The sequence below is a fragment of the Lipophrys pholis genome (genome assembly GCF_963383615.2).
Source record: "Lipophrys pholis genome assembly, chromosome: 3".
NCBI classification, from domain to species: Eukaryota; Metazoa; Chordata; class Actinopteri; order Blenniiformes; family Blenniidae; genus Lipophrys; species Lipophrys pholis.
The window spans coordinates 35570981-35590651 of record NC_137627.1 but is presented as its reverse complement, the minus strand read 5'-3'; the positions used below and the strand labels follow the sequence as shown (position 1 = coordinate 35590651).

Sequence of the window (19671 nt, the reverse complement as noted above, 5' to 3'; positions counted from 1 at the left end):
AAATGTTACTTCAGGAGCCACATACAGTCCAGTTTCATCTTGAGTGGCGGGACTGGTAAAATATTTCTATAACAACCCTGGTTTTTATCTCTCGTATAGAAAATAAGTGATTGTGTCGTTTTTAATTTTGGCTTCAGATCTGCGGTGTCCTGCAGTGTGACGGGTTCAGAGACTGAGATATCATAGTCCTGCAGTGTGACGGGTTCAGAGACTGAGATATCATAGTCCTGCAGTGTGACAGGTTCAGAGACTGAGATATCATGGTCCTGCAGTGTGACGGGTTCAGAGACTGAGATATCATAGTCCTGCAGTGTGACGGGTTCAGAGACTGAGATATCATAGTCCTGCAGTGTGACGGGTTCAGAGACTGAGATATCATGGTCCTACAGTGTGACGGGTTCAGAGACTGAGATATCATAGTCCTGCAGTGTGACGGGTTCAGAGACTGAGATATCATAGTCCTGCAGTGTGACGGGTTCAGAGACTGAGATATCATATATCATGGTCCTACAGTGTGACGGGTTCAGAGACTGAGATATCATGGTCCTACAGTGTGACGGGTTCAGAGACTGAGATATCATGGTCCTACAGTGTGACGGGTTCAGAGACTGAGATATCATGGTCCTACAGTGTGACGGGTTCAGAGACTGAGATATCATGGTCCTACAGTGTGACGGGTTCAGAGACTGAGATATCATGGTCCTGCAGTGTGACGGGTTCAGAGACTGAGATATCATGGTCCTACAGTGTGACGGGTTCAGAGACTGAGATATCATGGTCCTGCAGTGTGACGGGTTCAGAGACTGAGATATATCATGGTCCTACAGTGTGACGGGTTCAGAGACTGAGATATCATGGTCCTGCAGTGTGACGGGTTCAGAGACTGAGATATCATGGTCCTGCAGTGTGACGGGTTCAGAGACTGAGATATATCATGGTCCTGCAGTGTGACGGGTTCAGAGACTGAGATATCATAGTCCTACAGTGTGACGGGTTCAGAGACTGAGATATCATAGTCCTGCAGTGTGACGGGTTCAGAGACTGAGATATCATGGTCCTGCAGTGTGACGGGTTCAGAGACTGAGAGATATCATGGTCCTACAGTGTGACGGGTTCAGAGACTGAGATATCATGGTCCTACAGTGTGACGGGTTCAGAGACTGAGATATCATGGTCCTACAGTGTGACGGGTTCAGAGACTGAGATATCATGGTCCTGCAGTGTGACGGGTTCAGAGACTGAGATATCATGGTCCTGCAGTGTGACAGGTTCAGAGACTGAGATATCATGGTCCTACAGTGTGACGGGTTCAGAGACTGAGATATATCATGTCATGACGATGTCAGAAAGTCCACGACTCCACAGCCGCTTCAGCCGCTCACCAGTCATGGAAATGCTTCAATAAATCACACAAAAACTATTTTTACGAATTTGCAGCCCAAAGGACGCAGCAGTCCAGAAACCCTGGTCCGGGACCCCGGCTCCCTGCTGGTCCCTTCACCCCTCATGAGGACCTCCAGCGGGACGCAGGTCCGATCGGCAGCCCTGCAACAAGCCTCGCACCTCCCATGTGAGCTCCTCCTCATCTGCCCTGCAGTTCAGCCCCCAGCCTGAAACACTGAATGTACTGGACACGGGGAGAAGATCCAGATGGAGAGGAGCTAAACTACTGCTGAAGTTCAATCATGTAGAACCGCCCCCCCAAAAAAACCAAAAACTAAAAGTCTTCTCACAAATAGAAACACCAACGTCAGACTAACTGCAGAAGGACGATCACATAGTGAGAGTCCACTCAGGGAGTGCAGAGACAATGAGACACAGGTGATGGGGATGAGGAGGGAAATGGAGGAGGGCAAAGCAACACGATGCCAAAGGTGAGGGGGCAAACAGGTCAACATGAACTAGAAGATGAAACCAGAGGTGAGTCAGAACAAAACAAAACACAAAGACAAGAAAGAATCTCGTGGGACAAGAAGTTATAAAAGATAAACACCAGGACAACTGAGGGTCCCGTGACGGACTTGAACATGCAAACTCAGACTTGCTTCTCTACCCTGGAGGTTACTAGAACCAGCACCAGAACCAGAACCAGAACCAGAACCAGAACTAGAACCATCACCATCACCATCACCATCACCATCACCAGAACTAGAACTAGAACCAGAACCAGAACCAGAACTAGAACCATCACCAGAACCAGAACCAGAACCAGAATGATTTTATTGCCAGGTACTATATCAATGTTTATATTTGCACAGTACAAGGACTTTCTCTTGGTGTGAAACACCAAACAATGAACATTAATATAAATCCAGGGGTGTACTCACAGTACTCACAGTACCTGACTGGTACTTGGATGTTTTAAGTTGTCAGTCTTCTGTTTGTCCATATTTCCTGTTGGTTAGTTCACACAGCTTCCCTCCTTCTCATAGTGTTTGTGTTTGTGTTTAAGATCCAGGCCAGTCTTTAACTGTCCCGTGGCACAACAGCCCAGCGGAGCACCGTCCTCCTGAACTCCCTCCTAAAGGCATCCGCAGACGGCCCACCCCGTCCAAGGTACAGCTCACAACCAAATACCATTGTTTCATGACAAACACAAATAAACACAAAAGATTTGTGCTGTTCACACCGTTTGACATGAATCAATCTTCTGGATCATGACATGACATGATGGGGGGGGGGGGACTGTAGTGTTTCTTATGTTTACTTGTTAAATAAAAAAAGAGTGTGAGTTTGTGATGAGTGTGAACAAGATGGTTTGTTTTCGCTCTCCGCCGGTCCACGGCTCTTCCACAGTCGTCATCGTCACTCTTCCTCTTGTGTTATCCAGGGCCCTGCGGAGTGTGTCAGCCCCGTCATGAAGAAACCGCCAGTGAGTTTCTTTCTCCATCTAAATCTGCTGCAAACCAGCAGAGGTTGTGGGGAGGGGGGCCGTTTAGGTTTTTATTCTGGTTTTGTTTTGTGCTTTTATCTGTTTGTTTCTTTGTTTGTTTTTTTGAGGGGGTTCTGTTTTGTTATTTGTTGTTTATTTCAGATTAAATTTTTTAGTTTTTTCTGTTTGTTTGTTTTCTTTCTTTTGTATCACTGGTGTCCCGGGGAACTTGATGGGTTTTTAAGGGAAAGGCAAAATTAAGCCTTGACTTGGCCAACCCATTTCAGCTCCACATATTTTAAAAATAAAAATAAAAATGTGTGCGTGAACCTTTTAAGCACCAGAAACTGAACGCACAAAATCCAACTTTGCACTGAAACTGTAACCGAAATAAACCATTCATTCTTTCATTCGTTCATTCGTTCGTTCGTTCGTTCGTTCGTTCATTCATTCGTTCATTGTTCTGATATGGATTCAATGGGACTTATGTTTGTGTCTATCTTGTTACATGTTATTGTTTACATCATGACATCCAGATTATAGAGCATCTTCCTCCCACTGATTTAACTTAATGAGTGAATCAGTTGTTGGACTGACACGTTCCCATGTCAGTTTAGTTACTTTATAAGTAGTTATTTGTGATCAATCGTTAATTTTCATTGACTTGCTAAACATTGCATATAACTGATCCTGGGATTAGAGGTCACATGTTTTGGTAGCTGTGTGTCGTGTGTAAAATGTTGCTCATACTTTCCTCCTGCCTCTGATGCTTGAAGCTCATTTAAATCCTTCATCAGCAGCTTTGAGTTTTTCTGTCTGGATGAACACATGAATACACGGCCTGTGGCGAGTCCTCCTGTCGCAGCTTGAACTCACCGAACGGTAACTGCAGCATGCATCATTTAACACTCTGGTCTCCTCTCTGCGTCTCCAGATCTATTTTAAGAAGATCTTCCACGGCTGCCCTCTCAAACTGAACTGCTCCACCGTGTGGGACAACCAAGCATCCAAAGGTCTGAGCGCCGGACTCACTCGCTCACCTCCTCTTCTTCTGTTTCACTGGATGTGTGTGTATGAGCAGCTTCCTCTTCCCTCAGACCAGCACCTGATCCTGGGGGCGGAGGAAGGCATCTACACCCTCAACCTCAACGGCGCCGAGGCCACGATGGAGCTGGTATACTATACACCCCTCATGGGAGTCACACAAAATACTAAATAATGATATAAATGCTGACAGTCTACAGGCGTCAGTCCTGAAGATCAACATCAAATCAGTGTTTCTGCGAAGAAATCCTCCATTTTTAATGAAGTGTTGAAATGTCTTTCCGTACAAACACATACTCAACGTACTTTGTACTCAAACAAACTGAATCATGACCAGTGTTGTTCTTCAGGATTTCCACTGGATGACAGTGAACACACGGCAGCACTGCCAGTGTTGTCTGTCTCTTTAAGGCCACACGGCTATAAAATAACATCGCTGGTGTTATTTTAGTTTTATTTTTTAAACATTTTCATGTTGATTAGCTGGTGTCAAAATAAGCCACGCCCACACGTCACGGCTGTAAAATGAGAATCTCTTTCTCAGTGGTTCGTGCTCTTGCCTCACAATGAGAAGGTCATTGGTTCAAATGCCACTTCTGGTTGGTATTATTACCTGTCAGTGTCCCAGTTATTAACTTTTCCGGCACCAGATCTTGTCATCATAACACTGAGCTAGAGTTAGTTTGAACATTGCACTTTAACACCAACACCAGTGTAACGTTAATGTAGGTGAGGACCCACACAGATCATTGCTGGTGGATTGTTGACGTTCGCCTGAGTGTCGGTCTGGACACACAAACAACGCCGTGGATTCTTGTAGTACTTTCTGTAGTATTACAGGCAGGCCTCTGCACAGGGGGCTTTTCCACCGGAAAGAACCAGGTGCTAGTTCGGAGCCAGGGCCAGGCTTAGCACCAGTTTGTCTTTCCACTATCAAAGCCCCGGCCAAACAGGGGCTAATCTGCTGCTACGCTGGCCCCACTTCGTTGCTGGGCCAGAGAGGAGCCAGACTGGGACCCGACGTGTCATCAGCTGGGGGCGGAGCTATCTCTGGAGTTATCTCTGGAGTTATCTCTGGAGTTATCTCTGGAGTTATCTCTGGAGTTATCGCTGGAGTTATCGCTGGAGTTATCGCTGGAGTTATCTCTGGAGTTATCGCTGGAGTTATCTCTGGAGGTATCGCTGGAGTTATCTCTGGAGGTATCGCTGGAGTTATCGCTGGAGTTATCTCTGGAGGTATCGCTGGAGTTATCTCTGGAGTTATCGCTGGAGTTATCTCTGGAGTTATCAAAGGAGGTATCTCTGGAGGTATCTCTGGAGGTATCACTGGAGTTATCTCTGGAGTTATCTCTGGAGTTATCTCTGGAGTTATCAAAGGAGGTATCTCTGGAGTTATCTCTGGAGTTATCTCTGGAGGTATCGCTGGAGTTATCTCTGGAGTTATCTCTGGAGTTATCAAAGGAGGTATCTCTGGAGGTATCTCTGGAGGTATCTCTGGAGGTATCTCTGGAGTTATCTCTGGAGTTATCTCTGGAGTTATCTCTGGAGGTATCTCTGGAGTTATCAAAGGAGGTATCTCTGGAGGTATCTCTGGAGGTATCTCTGGAGGTATCTCTGGAGTTATCTCTGGAGTTATCTCTGGAGTTATCTCTGGAGGTATCTCTGGAGTTATCTCTGGAGTTATCTCTGGAGTTATCTCTGGAGTTATCTCTGGAGGTATCGCTGGAGTTATCTCTGGAGTTATCTCTGGAGTTATCGCTGGAGTTATCTCTGGAGTTATCGCTGCCTAAAAGGCGGAAGCGGACTGTCCCGGCTTTCTGAAAACTCCAGCGAACACGGAGTCCCAGAGTGGTTCTAGAGAAAAAAATCCAAAAAACGCATAGGAATGATATAATAACTCGTTCCCTGAAGTTAATAATACGAGGGAACGGGATTATTTAATTCGCATTCGCGGAGCCGCGGCTCTCGAGATGCTGCCGCGCTCCTCCGCTGTCAGTCAGCTACGTCAGATATAATTTAGAAGCAGTTTTCCATTCTGGTTTATTTTTCATGGTAACATGATTCTAACTAACGTCACGTCCAGGTCTTGTTTCACCTTCTGACCGCCGGCTGAGGAGCTGCAGCCGCTGAGCAAGGCAGTGTACGGCTGCAGGGGGCGCTCTGCTTCGAGACGCTCCGATATTATTTTATAACCACAGAACTTCTTTATAATGAATACTTTTGGTTCATCAGCAACTAAAAAACAAACTACATACCACTGTAAATGAAAGCTGGATTTTATAGGCATAAAATGAGCCTTTTAACGGCTTCATGTGAAAGAGAACTTTAATCAGAGTGTTTACGTAGGTTGCCATGGAAACGTCTGTAGAGCTTCGTTCTATCACTGTAAACCTCCATTCTTCTCCGATGATGAAGCTTTTGATTCAGACACGTCCAGAAATAAAGTGAAAGGAGCAGAAATTCACAATGTAATGCCCAAATGTTGAAAAATAAGCCCCAAACTCATACAGGCGTTATTTTGTTTTCCCCTCTATGGCCACTCTGGGGCTCCGGACTAAAGCAAGGCGGATGTGAAAAAACACCAATAGAGACAAGAAGAGACGTAATGTCTTCTTTCTCTTTGGTGCATCAGAGGTTCAGGCCAAACTAGATGGAGCGACCCGGACTAAACCATTGAATCCAGTCCGTCTGCTGGTTCCTGGATGAGGCTGTCAGCACCAAATTGTTTAAATCAGTGACGTATCACGTTTTGGAGTGACGCAGTGACGTAGCTCTCACTTGGCTCCTCTGTTGGTGGAAAAAGAACCGGTTCTTTGGTGGTTCTCATTTAAGAACCGGCTCTGAACTAGCTCCTGGTTCTTTTTGGTGGAAAAGTCCTCTGTGGGTATGGGTGTATGTGAGTATGTGTGTGTGGTCCTACAACAACAACAGCAAGTAACAATCATTAGACGAATGGATCACACAATCATGAAAACAAACTGCCTTCAGAACATCTTAAATCAAAACAGGATGCAAAGTAAACACGAACTGAATTTACCAGAACATATGAATATTGACTAACTGATATCTATCTCTAGTCAACAGGGACACCTACTGGATTTAGAAAGTTCAAACCCACAAATGAGTGTCACTTAGCAGATATTTACAGAAACTACAGGAATTTACACCGTTGAAACAATAACACACTTATTTTAAAGGCCTGGCAGATTTAACAGAGAACCTGAACTACTGAGGAAAATGTCCCAAATATGAAATAATACCACTCATTACAAGCTAGTATTCACATGGCTATTAGTATACAGGACTAAAACATACTGCAACAACTTCCAACATGCGATAAACACTTTGAAACCAAACATGGAATCAAAGTAAATATACTCAGAAATACGTACAATTACACAAGTACACCAACGAGCTTCACTCTCTTCCACACTCACATGGCAGCCATGGTCAACTGAACAGCCCAGAACCAGGAAACAGTAATGGCATGTCACTGCCAGTAGGTGGCACACTAACCCACACAACTCAACTCAATAGACTCCACATGTCCACATAATCAGTTTAATAAACAATAACCAGCAATAATGAAACAAACACACCCGACTTCAGTCCTCACACCTTTAATGTGACCCCGGAGCATCGTTAGGAAATGTTACTTTAACAGCAGCTAGATTAGCAGTAGAGCAGCAGAGCTGCAGAGCGGCAGAGCAGCAGAGCAGCAGAGCTGCAGAGCTGCAGAGCTGCAGAGCAGCAGAGCTGCAGAGCTGCAGAGCAGCAGAGCAGCAGAGCAGCAGAGCTGCAGAGCAGCAGAGTAGCAGAGTTTGTGGGTTTCGCCTTTGGGAGATTTTTCCCAAAACGTCCGCAATAAACAAGAACTGCATTTCTTTGCTGTTTGTTTCCTCCTGATGATGATTGAAGTCTGAAGAAACGAGACAAAGCAGCAGATTATTTATTCATTCATGTGAGGAACAGGAGTCTCAGTAGTGCAGAAGAACTCAGTGAAACAGTCTCAGGAAGATTGTTCTTGCTGGATTTAGAACACCAGTGAAATCTGTTGGAACGTAGTGACTGAACGAACGTCCTCTCTGTCTCCTGCAGTTGTATCCTGGGAAGTGTACCTGGGTCTACACCATCAACAACGTCCTCATGTCGGTATCAGGTAAATGAAGAAGCTGTGGAATAGAGGACGTCTCTACTCGCATGCTGCAGACGGGTTTATAATTACTCACTGACTCCGTATTCAAAACAGCTCCAGAAACTAGTGGGGGCCAAATGAAGCTTCATGAAGCGTCATGAAGCTTCATGAAGCACTTTCTTCATTTTCTGACTCCACCAGATGGCGCTATTCATTCTAAGATAGAGGCTGACGAGGCCATAAGGTGAACCATGAAAAAGTGGCTAGAAAATGATTTTCGTTCTCATGTCTGGGTGCTACTTTTTAAATGCTGTTTTGTGTAGACTATATCTTCATGGACTATGGTTTAAAAGTTCTCTGCAATATATCTGGCAGTTTTATGTCAGAAGGCATGAATCTAAATAGTATAAGTATAAATTTAAAAAAAATTTAATTCAGTGATACTTGATTCACTTGTTTTATTTATCAACGTTCACTTTAGCAACACAAAACCTCTTATAAATGAACAGTTATATATTCAGGATAAGACTTTAGAAAAGTCTTGATGAATTATTACCATGAAATCTTGCAAATTTGTGGAAAAACGCTTCTTGAACTAATGCCATATATTAACCATGGAGAACTTTGCCAACCAAACACACACACATCACTGTAACAGCAGGACTGGCAATGAAGTGTGCTTTCAAACATTTGTTGAACAGACAGCGCCATCTAGTGGCTTTAAAAAAAATACAGTGCTTCGTGAAGCTTCGCTATCAGAAACCCTCCGTGTCTTTTCTCCACGGATTATTTATTTACATGCATTGTCAGTTTGAACTGCGTGAGAGAATCAGGAAACTCCCACTTCTTCATGCAACCTCCAACAAATACTGACTTTTGTGGGGGGGGGCAGCAGAGATTTGTCTTGTCCCTGGGTTGCTCTGGAACTGATTCTAGAACTTTAATTCTACAACCTGGCTGATTCTCGAACTATGATTCTTGAACTTTGATTCTAGAACTTTGGCTGATTCAAGAACTTTTATTCTGGAACCTTGACTGATTCTAGAAGTTTTATTTTAGAGCTGTGACCGATTCTAGAACCGTTATTCTAGAACTGTGACTAACTCTAGAACTTTGTTTGTGGAACTTTGACTGATTCCACAACTTTGATTCTAGAACCTTGACTCATCTTGTGACTGATTCCTGACCTTTCACTGATTCTAGAACTCTGACTCATTCTAGAACGTTGATTCTAGGACCTTGACTGATTGTAGAACTTTGATTCTAGAACCTTGACTGATTCTGATTGACCGGTGAGCAATCCATGGCAGGACAAGCACAGAGAGACAGACGCACACATTAACAACCACACAACATTTAGATCTGCCAATGAGCCTCACACACACGTCTTTGGTCTGAGGGAGGATAAAAACCCAGGCAGGCACAGGGAGAACGTGCAAAGTCCACTCAGAACCCCCCTCAAGACCAAGCTGAGGTCGACCCAGGCTGGGTCTTGCTGTGAGGGAAGCTGTTCCACCTCCACTGAGTGTCCTGACTGTTTGTTCTCAGGTAAATCCTCGCAGCTTCACTCCCACTTGCTGAAAGAGTTGTACGAACAGGCTCGCAAAGACCAGCGGATGGTTCCCCTGCCCACCCACAAACTCTTACCTCGGTAAACCCAGACCCGTCTCTCTTCCAGCTCTTTAGAGAGTCTTCTCACTTCAGGTAGAAACTAAATCATCTCTGCTGTTTTCAGAAAATGTTCCGTGACGAGTAAAATACCAGATACCAAAGGCTGCAAGACCTGTTCAGTTGGTGAGACCAAATGTTTCATAGCAGCGTGAATCTAAATGTGGATTCACACTCAGAGTGTGAGGTGGGGGTTCTGGTGCAGAGGACTGACTGTGGTGTTTTGTTTGCTTCAGGTTCTGCCTTCCTGTGCTGCGCTCTGGAGTCCACCGTGGTGCTGCTGCAGTGGTACGAGCCCATGCAGAAGTTCATGCTCATAAAGGTTTGTAACAAACACACTCTGAATCCTGAAACAAACACTTCCTGTGCTCAAGTTCGACTCTGAAGCTGTTCAGTGGAGAAATTCCAGCAGGTGGTCTGTTGGTTCCATAACGTTGGGTCACAGTGCCACGGTGTTGCACTGAAGCTTTTTTTGGTCTTTCAACCACCAAGGGCTTTTTATCTAACTTTATAGTCATTTTGTATGTTTCTTATTTAATGTTTGATTTTAATGTTTAATGGGAGATGATTATTTGAGATAAAGGCAAGGCAAATTTATATAGTCAGCACCGTTCAACACAGGGCAATTCACAGTGCTTTACAAAGAAATTAAAGAAATTAAAGAAATGCAGAAACGCTTTACAAAGAAATTAAAAATATATCAATAAAACAAATACATTAAATTAAAGAAATTTAATAAATACCCACAATAAGATCTCCAGATCTTTGTGTGGGCAGAGTGTTTAACTTTGTTCTTATTTCTGCTGCCTTTCATTCAGGGATTTGACAATGTTTGTTCTGTATTGTTTCTTTTCTTTTCTTTTCTTTTCTTTTCTTTTCTTTTCTTTTCTTATTTATTTATTTATTTATTTATTTATTTATTTATTTATTTATTTATTTATTTATTTATTTATTTATTTATTTATTTATTTATTTATTCATTCATTCATTCATTCATTCATTCATTCATTCATTCATTCATTCATTCATTCATTCATTCATTCATTCATTCATTCATTCATTCATTCATTCATTCATTCATTCATTTATTTATTTATTTATTTATTTATTTATTTATTTATTTATTTATTTATTTATTTATTTATTTATTTATTTATTTATTTATTTATTACAATGAAGGAAATCCCCATAACTAATCGTCCACCCACTATTAAAAAACACGCCTGTGGACGGTGGTGAACCCAAACACAGACTCAGATCAGTTCACAGAATTTATTAGGATCGGGATCATCAAAGTCTGGCAGGAGTCCAAAACACAGAAAAATCCAAAGACAAATATGAGGAAGAGCAGGAGAACAACAAACTACGACTGACGATCCAACAACCACAAAACTGGAAACACAGGGAGAGGAAGACACAGGCGACACACATCAGCACGAAGCAGAAACACAGAGGGAGGGTGAACAGGAAGGACAAGCACACAGAGACGTGGACAAGACAGGTGACTTCAAAATAAAACAGGAACAGAGACAAACATGTAAGAGAGGCAGACTTGACAAAGACGCGTGAGACGTTTAGGCTGAAGTCTCTTCTATTGGCTGCAGTTTGAAAATGTGTGTGTGGATCCCTGTGGATCTTCCTGTGGATCTTCCTGTGGATCTTCCTGTGGATCTTCCTGTGGATCTTCCTGTGGATCTTCCTGTGGCTCCCTGTGGATCTCCCTGTGGATCCTGCTGAAAACAATTTAAAGTAGTGACTCGTGTCTTTTTTCTGTGTCGCCCACCACAGCATTTCGACTTCCCCCTGCCCAGCCCTCTGCGGGTGTTTGAGATGGTGGTGGTGCCCCAGCAGGAGTACCCCCTGGTGTGTATCGGCGTGTCCCGAGGCTCCAGCCCCAACCTGCCCGTCAACATGGAGTACATCAACCTCAACTCCAACACGTCCTGGTTCAGCAGCTCCGGCCTGGGTAAGGGCGTCCGGCACGACGGTGGACCTTCCAGCAAACATGACAACGTCTTTATTGTGACTTTAAAATAAACAATATATGACACAGTGTGGGAGGGTCACATCTATCATGGCCTTGTGTTCAGAAACAGCCCACAACTGTATCTGCTGCCCCCTACAGTTACTTCCATGCAACAAATGACTGTCTCTGCACTGCTTTGACAAGTATTATGGAAGTAATACCTATGGAAACATTATTGACGGAGTTACGTGGTCGTGCAATCTCGTGTTCTCAACTCACAACAGCTTGAGTCCGACTCCTCCTGGAAAATGTCCAGAGTGACACTGGAGCAAAAGTCAGAGGCAGATAGAAAGAATAAAATCTGTTAAGTAAAAACTATGCTTACATTGAATAACTATGTCAGTTAAAGTGACGGCTGTGTTCTCAAGAACTCCTAAATTATAGATAGTTATTTAATCTACTAGTGATGAAAATATGTTCAAAACTCTATGACAAAAAGAGTCCATCAGGATTACTTTTTACTTTGTTTTATCAGCAAATGTATGTAAAACAAGATTTTTTTCAGTTAAAGGAATAAACGTATCACCTCCAATGATGCAGTACAAAAGGTTTGAATATTTATTGTTCAGTAGCGACTGATGACTTTTAAGGGCGTGGAGCCGAGTGAACTAAACACTGAAGAAAACGCCATTGATGACGCTCTCCAGCAATTTATCAACTTCTAATCAATCAATTCCACCTCTGTGTGTGTGTGTGTGTGTGTATGTGTGTGTGTGTGTGTGTGTGTGTGTGTGTGTGTGTGTGTGTGTGTGTGTGTGTGTGTGTGTGTGTGTGTGTGTGTGTGTGTGTGTGTGTGTGTGTGTGTGTGTGTGTGTGTGTGTGTGTGTGTGTGTGTGTGTGTGTGTGTGTGTGTGTGTGTGTGTGTGTGTGTGTGTGTGTGTGTGTGTGTGTGTGTGTGTGTGTGTGTGTGTGTTCCTCCAGAGAAACCTTGTCCTGATGTAGTTCAGGTCAACCAGCTGGACAGCAGCTCGCTGCTCGTCCTCTCAGACAGTAAGTACTTTTTTTTCTTTTTTCTAACCTTTAATTACTGAACATTAAAATGTTTTGACTCCATTCGGGACATTTTAAATATTCATTAATGAACCGTCTTCTTAGAACATTTCATTCAGTCGTAAAGACGAAGAGCACAAATGGACTAAAATACAACCTGCACACATCCACATTGTTTGGTACACGGCATCACACAGTTTGTTCTACTTTCAACTGGACATTTTAATTCTTTCTTTTTTAATTCTTATTATTTCAGACATGCTCTAAACCAATATGAAATCCACAGTGCCCACCAGACAACCAAAGATATTTCACCAGACAAACAGTGAATAATTACAGCAGAATAAACTCAGATAGCTTGAAAAGAAGTGAGAAACAGGAGAACATGAAATCCCACCCCTTCTCCATAAATAAGATAGGATTTCCTTTAGCTTCCACTTATTTCATACTCATTTAAACATGTTAGAACTATTACAAAAAGACACATTATCTCGTGAAAAGGTAATAAATTTCATATTTAGAAAATATATATATATTGATATGTCATGTAGAATACATATAATATAATTACAGATCAACTGTAGCCTGTTTGGTTGTGCAGAACACCAGAAAACACAAGTCTTATCAAAGTGAAGTTTATAAAACAATTTGATAAAAGTGTGGATAAAAGGACAAAATGTGGAGAAAGATTTTACAGATGACAGAAGAAATTAGAATCTTTGTGTGACTTCAGTGCCAAACGTGTAGCCTGATTACATTAAAGTTACTTTTATTTAATCAGTTTGAATCAAAAACTGTAATTAAAAGCGGATTATTTGCAACTATTAATAAGAAAACTTCTATTCAATCAGATTACTTGTTTAGCTTCAAACCAGTACAGAAGTCCTGGTCTTCTGTTTCGGTGTAGACTCCTGAACCCCTCTACACCTGCAGTATTCTACCTACATGATAAACCAGCTTCGTCTGATGGCTTCACCTGCTGCTGGTTCACTGGCCTGTTGTAGATGGAGTTTTATCTCTGTGTGTTTTAGAAGATCCAAGATGCAGGCAGGGACGTAAGAGAACACAGTCGTTATTGATGATTACACAAAAACTGTAGTTTCCTCAGAATGAAGCAACAAAACTGAGGTCCAAACTATTTTAAAAAGAGAATTTTACTCAACCACAGTGAGCAGGGAGACAATGAGGCACAGCAAACAATCAGGGGTCGTCAGAGCGAAGTACACAGGAAGTCCAACACTTATATTACACAGCATGGTAGGTGACAAGAAGGAAATGTGAAACCGAGACACAACATCAAAATGTGAACCGTGAACTCTATTAGAGAAGCGTGAGACATAATGACCAGGAGGTGAAAACAAAACATGGAAATGGAAAAGTACTAAAGCAAAATTAAAATAATCTGTGGTTCATCGGTGACCAACTGGTGATCAACAGAAACACATCTGAACCGCAACAGTCACAGTCCTTCACTGTCCCTCACTGTGGGTGACTGTGGGTGAGACTGTGGGTGAGACTGTGGGTGAGACTGTGGGTGACTGTGGGTGACTGTGGGTGACTGTGGGTGATACTGTGGGTGATACTGTGGGTGATACTGTGGGTGACTGTGGGTGACTGCGGGTGACTGTGGGTGACTGTGGGTGACTGTGGGTGATACTGTGGGTGACTGAGTGACTGTGAGTGACTGTGAGTGACTGTGAGTGACTGTGAGTGACTGTGGGTGACTGAGTGACTGTGGGTGACGCCTGCTGCAGTCCTCATTGTTCGGTGGGTGTTTCCACATGCTGGTGCTGTAATGCAGAACCTCTGTGCTCCTCAGAATCGGCCCACATCGTCGGTCTTGACGGAGAACTGAGGAGCAGCAGGTCTGTTCCTTATGAAACCACCTTCTCACACGACGTGGACTCTGTAGGTGAGGACCAGAGACTATGAGCCCGGATCATCAGGGCTTCCCTGCCTGCTTCTCTTTAAAGGAGTCATATTAGTCAGCTGTTCTCCTCCTCCTGGTCTGGTCGGTCCAGGAACCTTCAGTATTCTAAGGTTCTACCTCCTCCTTGATTTTCCTCATTTGAATATTGGATCATAGGAGCTACATTCAGAATCTGCTGTGTCTGTGTGAGCTGGACTGGCTCCACCCACACATGCCCATCTTGGGAAGAGGAGGAAGTACTTCCTCTCGTGGTGCCATGTGCCAGAGCAGAGCTGCCTAATTGTGGGAGGAGTCAAAGGGAGAGCCTACCTTGATTGGGATTGGCTAAACCCCCGATGACACTATATAGGGTTTGATTTCTGATTGGCTGGTTGGAGCAACACACTTTTTAAAACCTGAGACAAGCCAGGGAGAGAGAGGACAGACTGTCTTCACTTCTGGGGCGTCAGTCCAGGTATGGGGACGAGTAGTACTGCTGGAGAACCTTCAGGAAGTGGATTCTAGATAATATGACTCCTTTAAAGCTTTTTCTTCTCTGAAACTGTCAAATTTACATTTTCCCTAATAAATCTGTCCACAGCTTTTATTTGAACATTTTATATATTTAAAGTGAGCGTGTCCAATCATCGGTGTTTGGCTTAACTGCATTGTTATGGAAGCAATATAGTGTTTTTCCTTTCAGCGAGAAGCTCCAAGTTGTTTTTGTTTTTGGGTTGTTTTGTTTCTGGTTTTGTTTTGTTTCTGGGTTGTTTTGTTCCTAGATTGTTTTGTTTCTGGTTTTGTTTTGTTTCTAGATTGTTTTGTGTCTGGGTTGGTTTGTTTCTGGTTTTGTTTTGTTTCTAGATTGTTTTGTTTCTAGATTGTTTTGTGTCTGGGTTGGTTTTGTTTGTGTGATCTGTTGTTGTTGTCTGGTGAGGCTCAGAGCTCAGTGCTGCCTCTCTGTGTCCGTTCAGTGTACTTCGAGGACACGCTGTTAGCGGTGTGGCGTCACGGCTGGCAGAGGAGAGGAAAAGGCTTCAAGGAGTTGCTGGAGGAAGAAACGGACCACAAGAAGACATACAAGCTGGTGCAGTCCGACAGGTACCAGAACCATACTGTGGTCGACTTCTATCCTTGTATTGTTTTATCACCAACATATAGTAAAACCTGAGAGGAATGACTGCTCACGTACAGAATATGTGAGACACAGAAGTTCAAAGTCAGTGTTTCGATTCACAGTGAATCTTCATGTCAACAATGAAGCCTTAAAGCAACAGTGCGAATGTGAAACAATGATGTGATCCAGCATAAGAAACAAAGTTCACTGGAAAGTACGCTTCCCTTTCCCTCGAGTTGCTGTTCTTTCTCCTCATAATAAGGTCAGGAATTTCCCTCACGATGCACTAACATCCAGATTATAGAGCATTTTCCTCCTCTGACATCCAGATTATAGAGCATCGTCCTCCTCAAACATCCAGAATAAAGAGCACCTTCCTCTAACGTCAGATTATAGAGCATCTTCCTCCTCAAACATCCAGAATAAACAGCACCTTCCTCTAACGTCAGATTGTAGAGCATCTTCCTCCTCTAACATCCAGATTATAGAGCATCTTCCTCCTCAAACATCCAGAATAAAGAGCACCTTCCTCTGACGTCAGATTATATGGAGCATCTTCCTCTTCTAACATCCAGATTTTAGAGCATCTTCCTCCTGCTAGCATCCAGATTATAGAGCATCTTCCTCCTCTAACATCCAGATTATAAAGCATCTTCCTCCTGCTAGCATCCAGATCATAGAGCATCTTCCCCCTTTAACATCAGATTACAGAGCATCTTCCTCCTTCTAGAATCCAGATAATAGAGCATCTTCCTCCTTCTAGAATCCAGATTATAGAGCATCTTCCTCCTCTAACATCCAGATTAGCGACACAGTGCCGACAAATCAGCTACTCTACAATAATACATCTATGTGACCCTTATTAACACAGGAGGGAGAACATTCAAAGTAATCCAGTAGTAATAATTTACTTTTATTTCATAGTAAATATCAAAGTAACTATTTTTTGTAAGGAAGTTATTAGAAACTGTAATAAACTACTTATTTACAAAACTTTTTTAAACAAGAGCTTCCATTAGGTCACAAGTATCAGCCTGAGCTTCTTCAAAATGTTTCACGGACTCTTTTCAAACAGAATCTAAATGGACTTGATTGTTTCATCTGACAGTCGCGTCTGAATAACTGCTGGTAATTCACTGACTAAACTCCTCAGCATGTAGTTTGTAACAGTCACACCAGGTGGGATTGAACCACTTTGTGTTTTCATCGACTTTCTGACAATTTGAGCTGCGACTGACAGTCGGACTTTTTCGCAGAAGGTTAGTGGTCCTGGAGAAGCGTCTATGCGAGGACAACTCGGGGATGTCCAACCTGTACATCCTGGAAATTGCTGAGAAGTACGTCATGCTGCCCTGACTCTCTCCACCTTGACCTGGCGCCGGGGATCATGGGAAAACTCCCCACCTGTGGCCGTGGGAAGGTTTCTGACTGGATCTACGGCAAAGGGACACGTGGCGCATCATCGCCTTGCTCCGTCGGCGTGGAGAAGCAGCAGTATTTTATTGTTTTGGTGAAATGTGTCAGAGGACAGGAAGTTGTTGTGTTTCTGACTTTGATCCGATGAGTCAGCCCTTATTTATGTTGGATTTGGGTTGTGAGGTCCAGAACGAGCTGGAGACAGCCGAGACACACCCTGAAGGAGACGTGAGGGAAGTTCCTCCTCCAACACTAAAGAGGAGTCACCCTTCTGCCGTGTGTGTGTGTGTGTGTGTGTGTGTGTGTGTGTGTGTGTGTGTGTGTGTGTGTGTGTGTGTGTGTGTGTGTGTGTGTGTGTGTGTGTGTGTGTGTGTGTGTGTGTGTGTGTGTGTGTGTGTGTGTGTGTGTGTGTGTGTGTGTGTGTGTGTGTGTGTGTGTGTGTGTGCACGCGTTGGATCAGAGATACACATTGTTACTGCTGTTACACTGTAATAAAGATAGTGAACACAAGCTGAAGTGGACTGTGTTGATCTTAGAGAAAGAGAGAGAGAGCGCGAGAGAGATAGCTAGAAAGAGAGAGAGAGAGACAGAGAGAGATAGATAGATAGATAGATAGATAGATAGATAGATAGATAGATAGATGGAGAGAGAGAGGGAGAGATAGCTAGAAATAGAGAGGGAGAGACAGAGAGAGAGAGAGAGATAGATGGAGAGGGAGAGAGAGAGAAAGAGTGAGATAGCTAGAAATAGAGAGAGAGAGAGATATGGATAGATGGATAGATGGATAGATAGATGGATAGATAGATAGATGGATAGATAGATGGATAGATAGGGCCTTTCCTGAATAGAGGCCAGTAAAAATCACATTTACATTAAAACTGATGTTACTTTTTAAAATCCAGATAAAAGTAACACAAACACAAATAGGTTTTTTTTGTTTATTGAATTCTAAATCAATTAACAGCCACAGGGTAAGGGTAAAAATGTTGAGTTAGACATTTGACATATAGATAGAAAAACAGTTTTTTATGTGTGTTTTTCTCTTTCTTGTCCCAGGAACATCGTTTTTATCAGATTTTGTTTTTGAAAGATGTTCTCCTGTAATGTAGCATCCAGAAAACATAATGGGAGGCGTAGGAGCCATTTTATGTTTCATATAGGATTCTTGTTTATTTCTGTTGTCTTTGTGTGCTCCCCTGTTTACTGGTCACCTGTGCAGGCTTTATGTTCGCCCACTAGGTGGCGCTGGGGCAAGGTGGAGGCTATAAAGCCTCCAGGTAATTGATGCCAGGCGTGCAGGACCGGGAGCGCAGTCAGTGTTCAGACAGGTCAGGGTTAGTGACAGAGGAACAGTTTAAGTTATAGGAACTCAGTAGTGGGCTGAGTGTTGGTGATAGGCATCGACTGGTGGATATCATATAAACGGATTGTCATATCCAAAGAGAAAACAGGGCTTTGGACCCTGATCATTGTTTCCCTTGAACACGTCAAAACCAGTTACCCGTCCTCACCACAGCGGCACCTTTAATAGGTTAAGGTGCCTCCACTAGAGGAATTAAACAGATGTAATACATGAAGAAATACAAATACATATATACAGATAAAGATACTGTGCATAAAAGTAAAACCACATTGAAATACAAATTACATTTATTAAATCTATATAAACATATGATTATAGTAGATATGTACACACATAAAACTATATTTTTGATACTTAAAGATAATTATAAATTATGACTATTGAATATTGGAGAAGGGGTGTAGCATTAGATACGTTTTCCTTCTTCCGAACCTTTAAACATTAGATATAGGATGTATGTATGTTTAAAGTATGACTGAATTATCGTTTTCCCCAAATATGTTCTCATGAAATCTAACTTTAATTACATTATCACTAAAATGTTTATATCTGAATTTATAGATGAATGTATGGAGGTTGTGTGACTAAACGTTGAAATATTACATGTCTGAAATGAAATTATTAGTAAAACATTACTGCACTTTGAAAGTAAATCCAATAGAGGGAATATCTGGCAGTAAGTGGTGATTGAGAATAAAGACTTTGACACCTTATATATATAATTTTTTATTTAAATTTTTTTAATTGAAGTTTTAAAATTCTTCTGTAGATGTGATGTGGGAAGTGGACTTGTTCCACCTCGCGTGTGAAACCCGGTGATGTTTGATATTGAGGCCGGTTCGTACCGGGCGGTGGTCCGGCGGAGTTACCGGGGGTTAGAGGGGGGAGGGGGGAGGCTGAGCGGCCGGATGTCCACTCTTTACCCCCTGACTTGAGTGCGCAGTGCCGGGCCGGGCCAGCAGCAGCGGCAGCAGCAGCAGTAGCAGTCAGACGTACCGTCACACCTCCTGCACGCACGGCGGTCGGCGGATGACGGGAGGCAGCACCGGGCCGGGGAGGATGCTCGCGCCGGCTGCGGGCGGGTTCGTGCGGCAGGTCTCGGCGGCGCTGCTCGGCCTCGCCTCGCTCGGC

The 19671-nt window shown here is 43.1% G+C and overlaps 1 protein-coding gene across 1 annotated transcript in view; it reads left to right on the top strand.

Moving 5' to 3' along the window:
* map4k1 (mitogen-activated protein kinase kinase kinase kinase 1) overlaps positions 1-17686 on the top strand; it is a 42572-nt gene extending 24886 nt beyond the window's left edge. The window contains exons 15-28 of the mRNA XM_080460242.1: positions 1438-1570; positions 2453-2556; positions 2831-2872; positions 3807-3885; positions 3970-4046; positions 8015-8075; positions 9600-9702; positions 9787-9845; positions 9956-10041; positions 11508-11685; positions 12667-12735; positions 14555-14647; positions 15619-15745; positions 17018-17686. Of these exons, the coding sequence (XP_080316368.1) occupies positions 1438-1570; positions 2453-2556; positions 2831-2872; positions 3807-3885; positions 3970-4046; positions 8015-8075; positions 9600-9702; positions 9787-9845; positions 9956-10041; positions 11508-11685; positions 12667-12735; positions 14555-14647; positions 15619-15745; positions 17018-17117 (1311 nt within the window). The 3' untranslated portion in view covers positions 17118-17686. The remainder of the gene's footprint in view (positions 1-1437; positions 1571-2452; positions 2557-2830; positions 2873-3806; positions 3886-3969; positions 4047-8014; positions 8076-9599; positions 9703-9786; positions 9846-9955; positions 10042-11507; positions 11686-12666; positions 12736-14554; positions 14648-15618; positions 15746-17017) is intronic.
* Positions 17687-19671: the final 1985 nt, after the last annotated feature.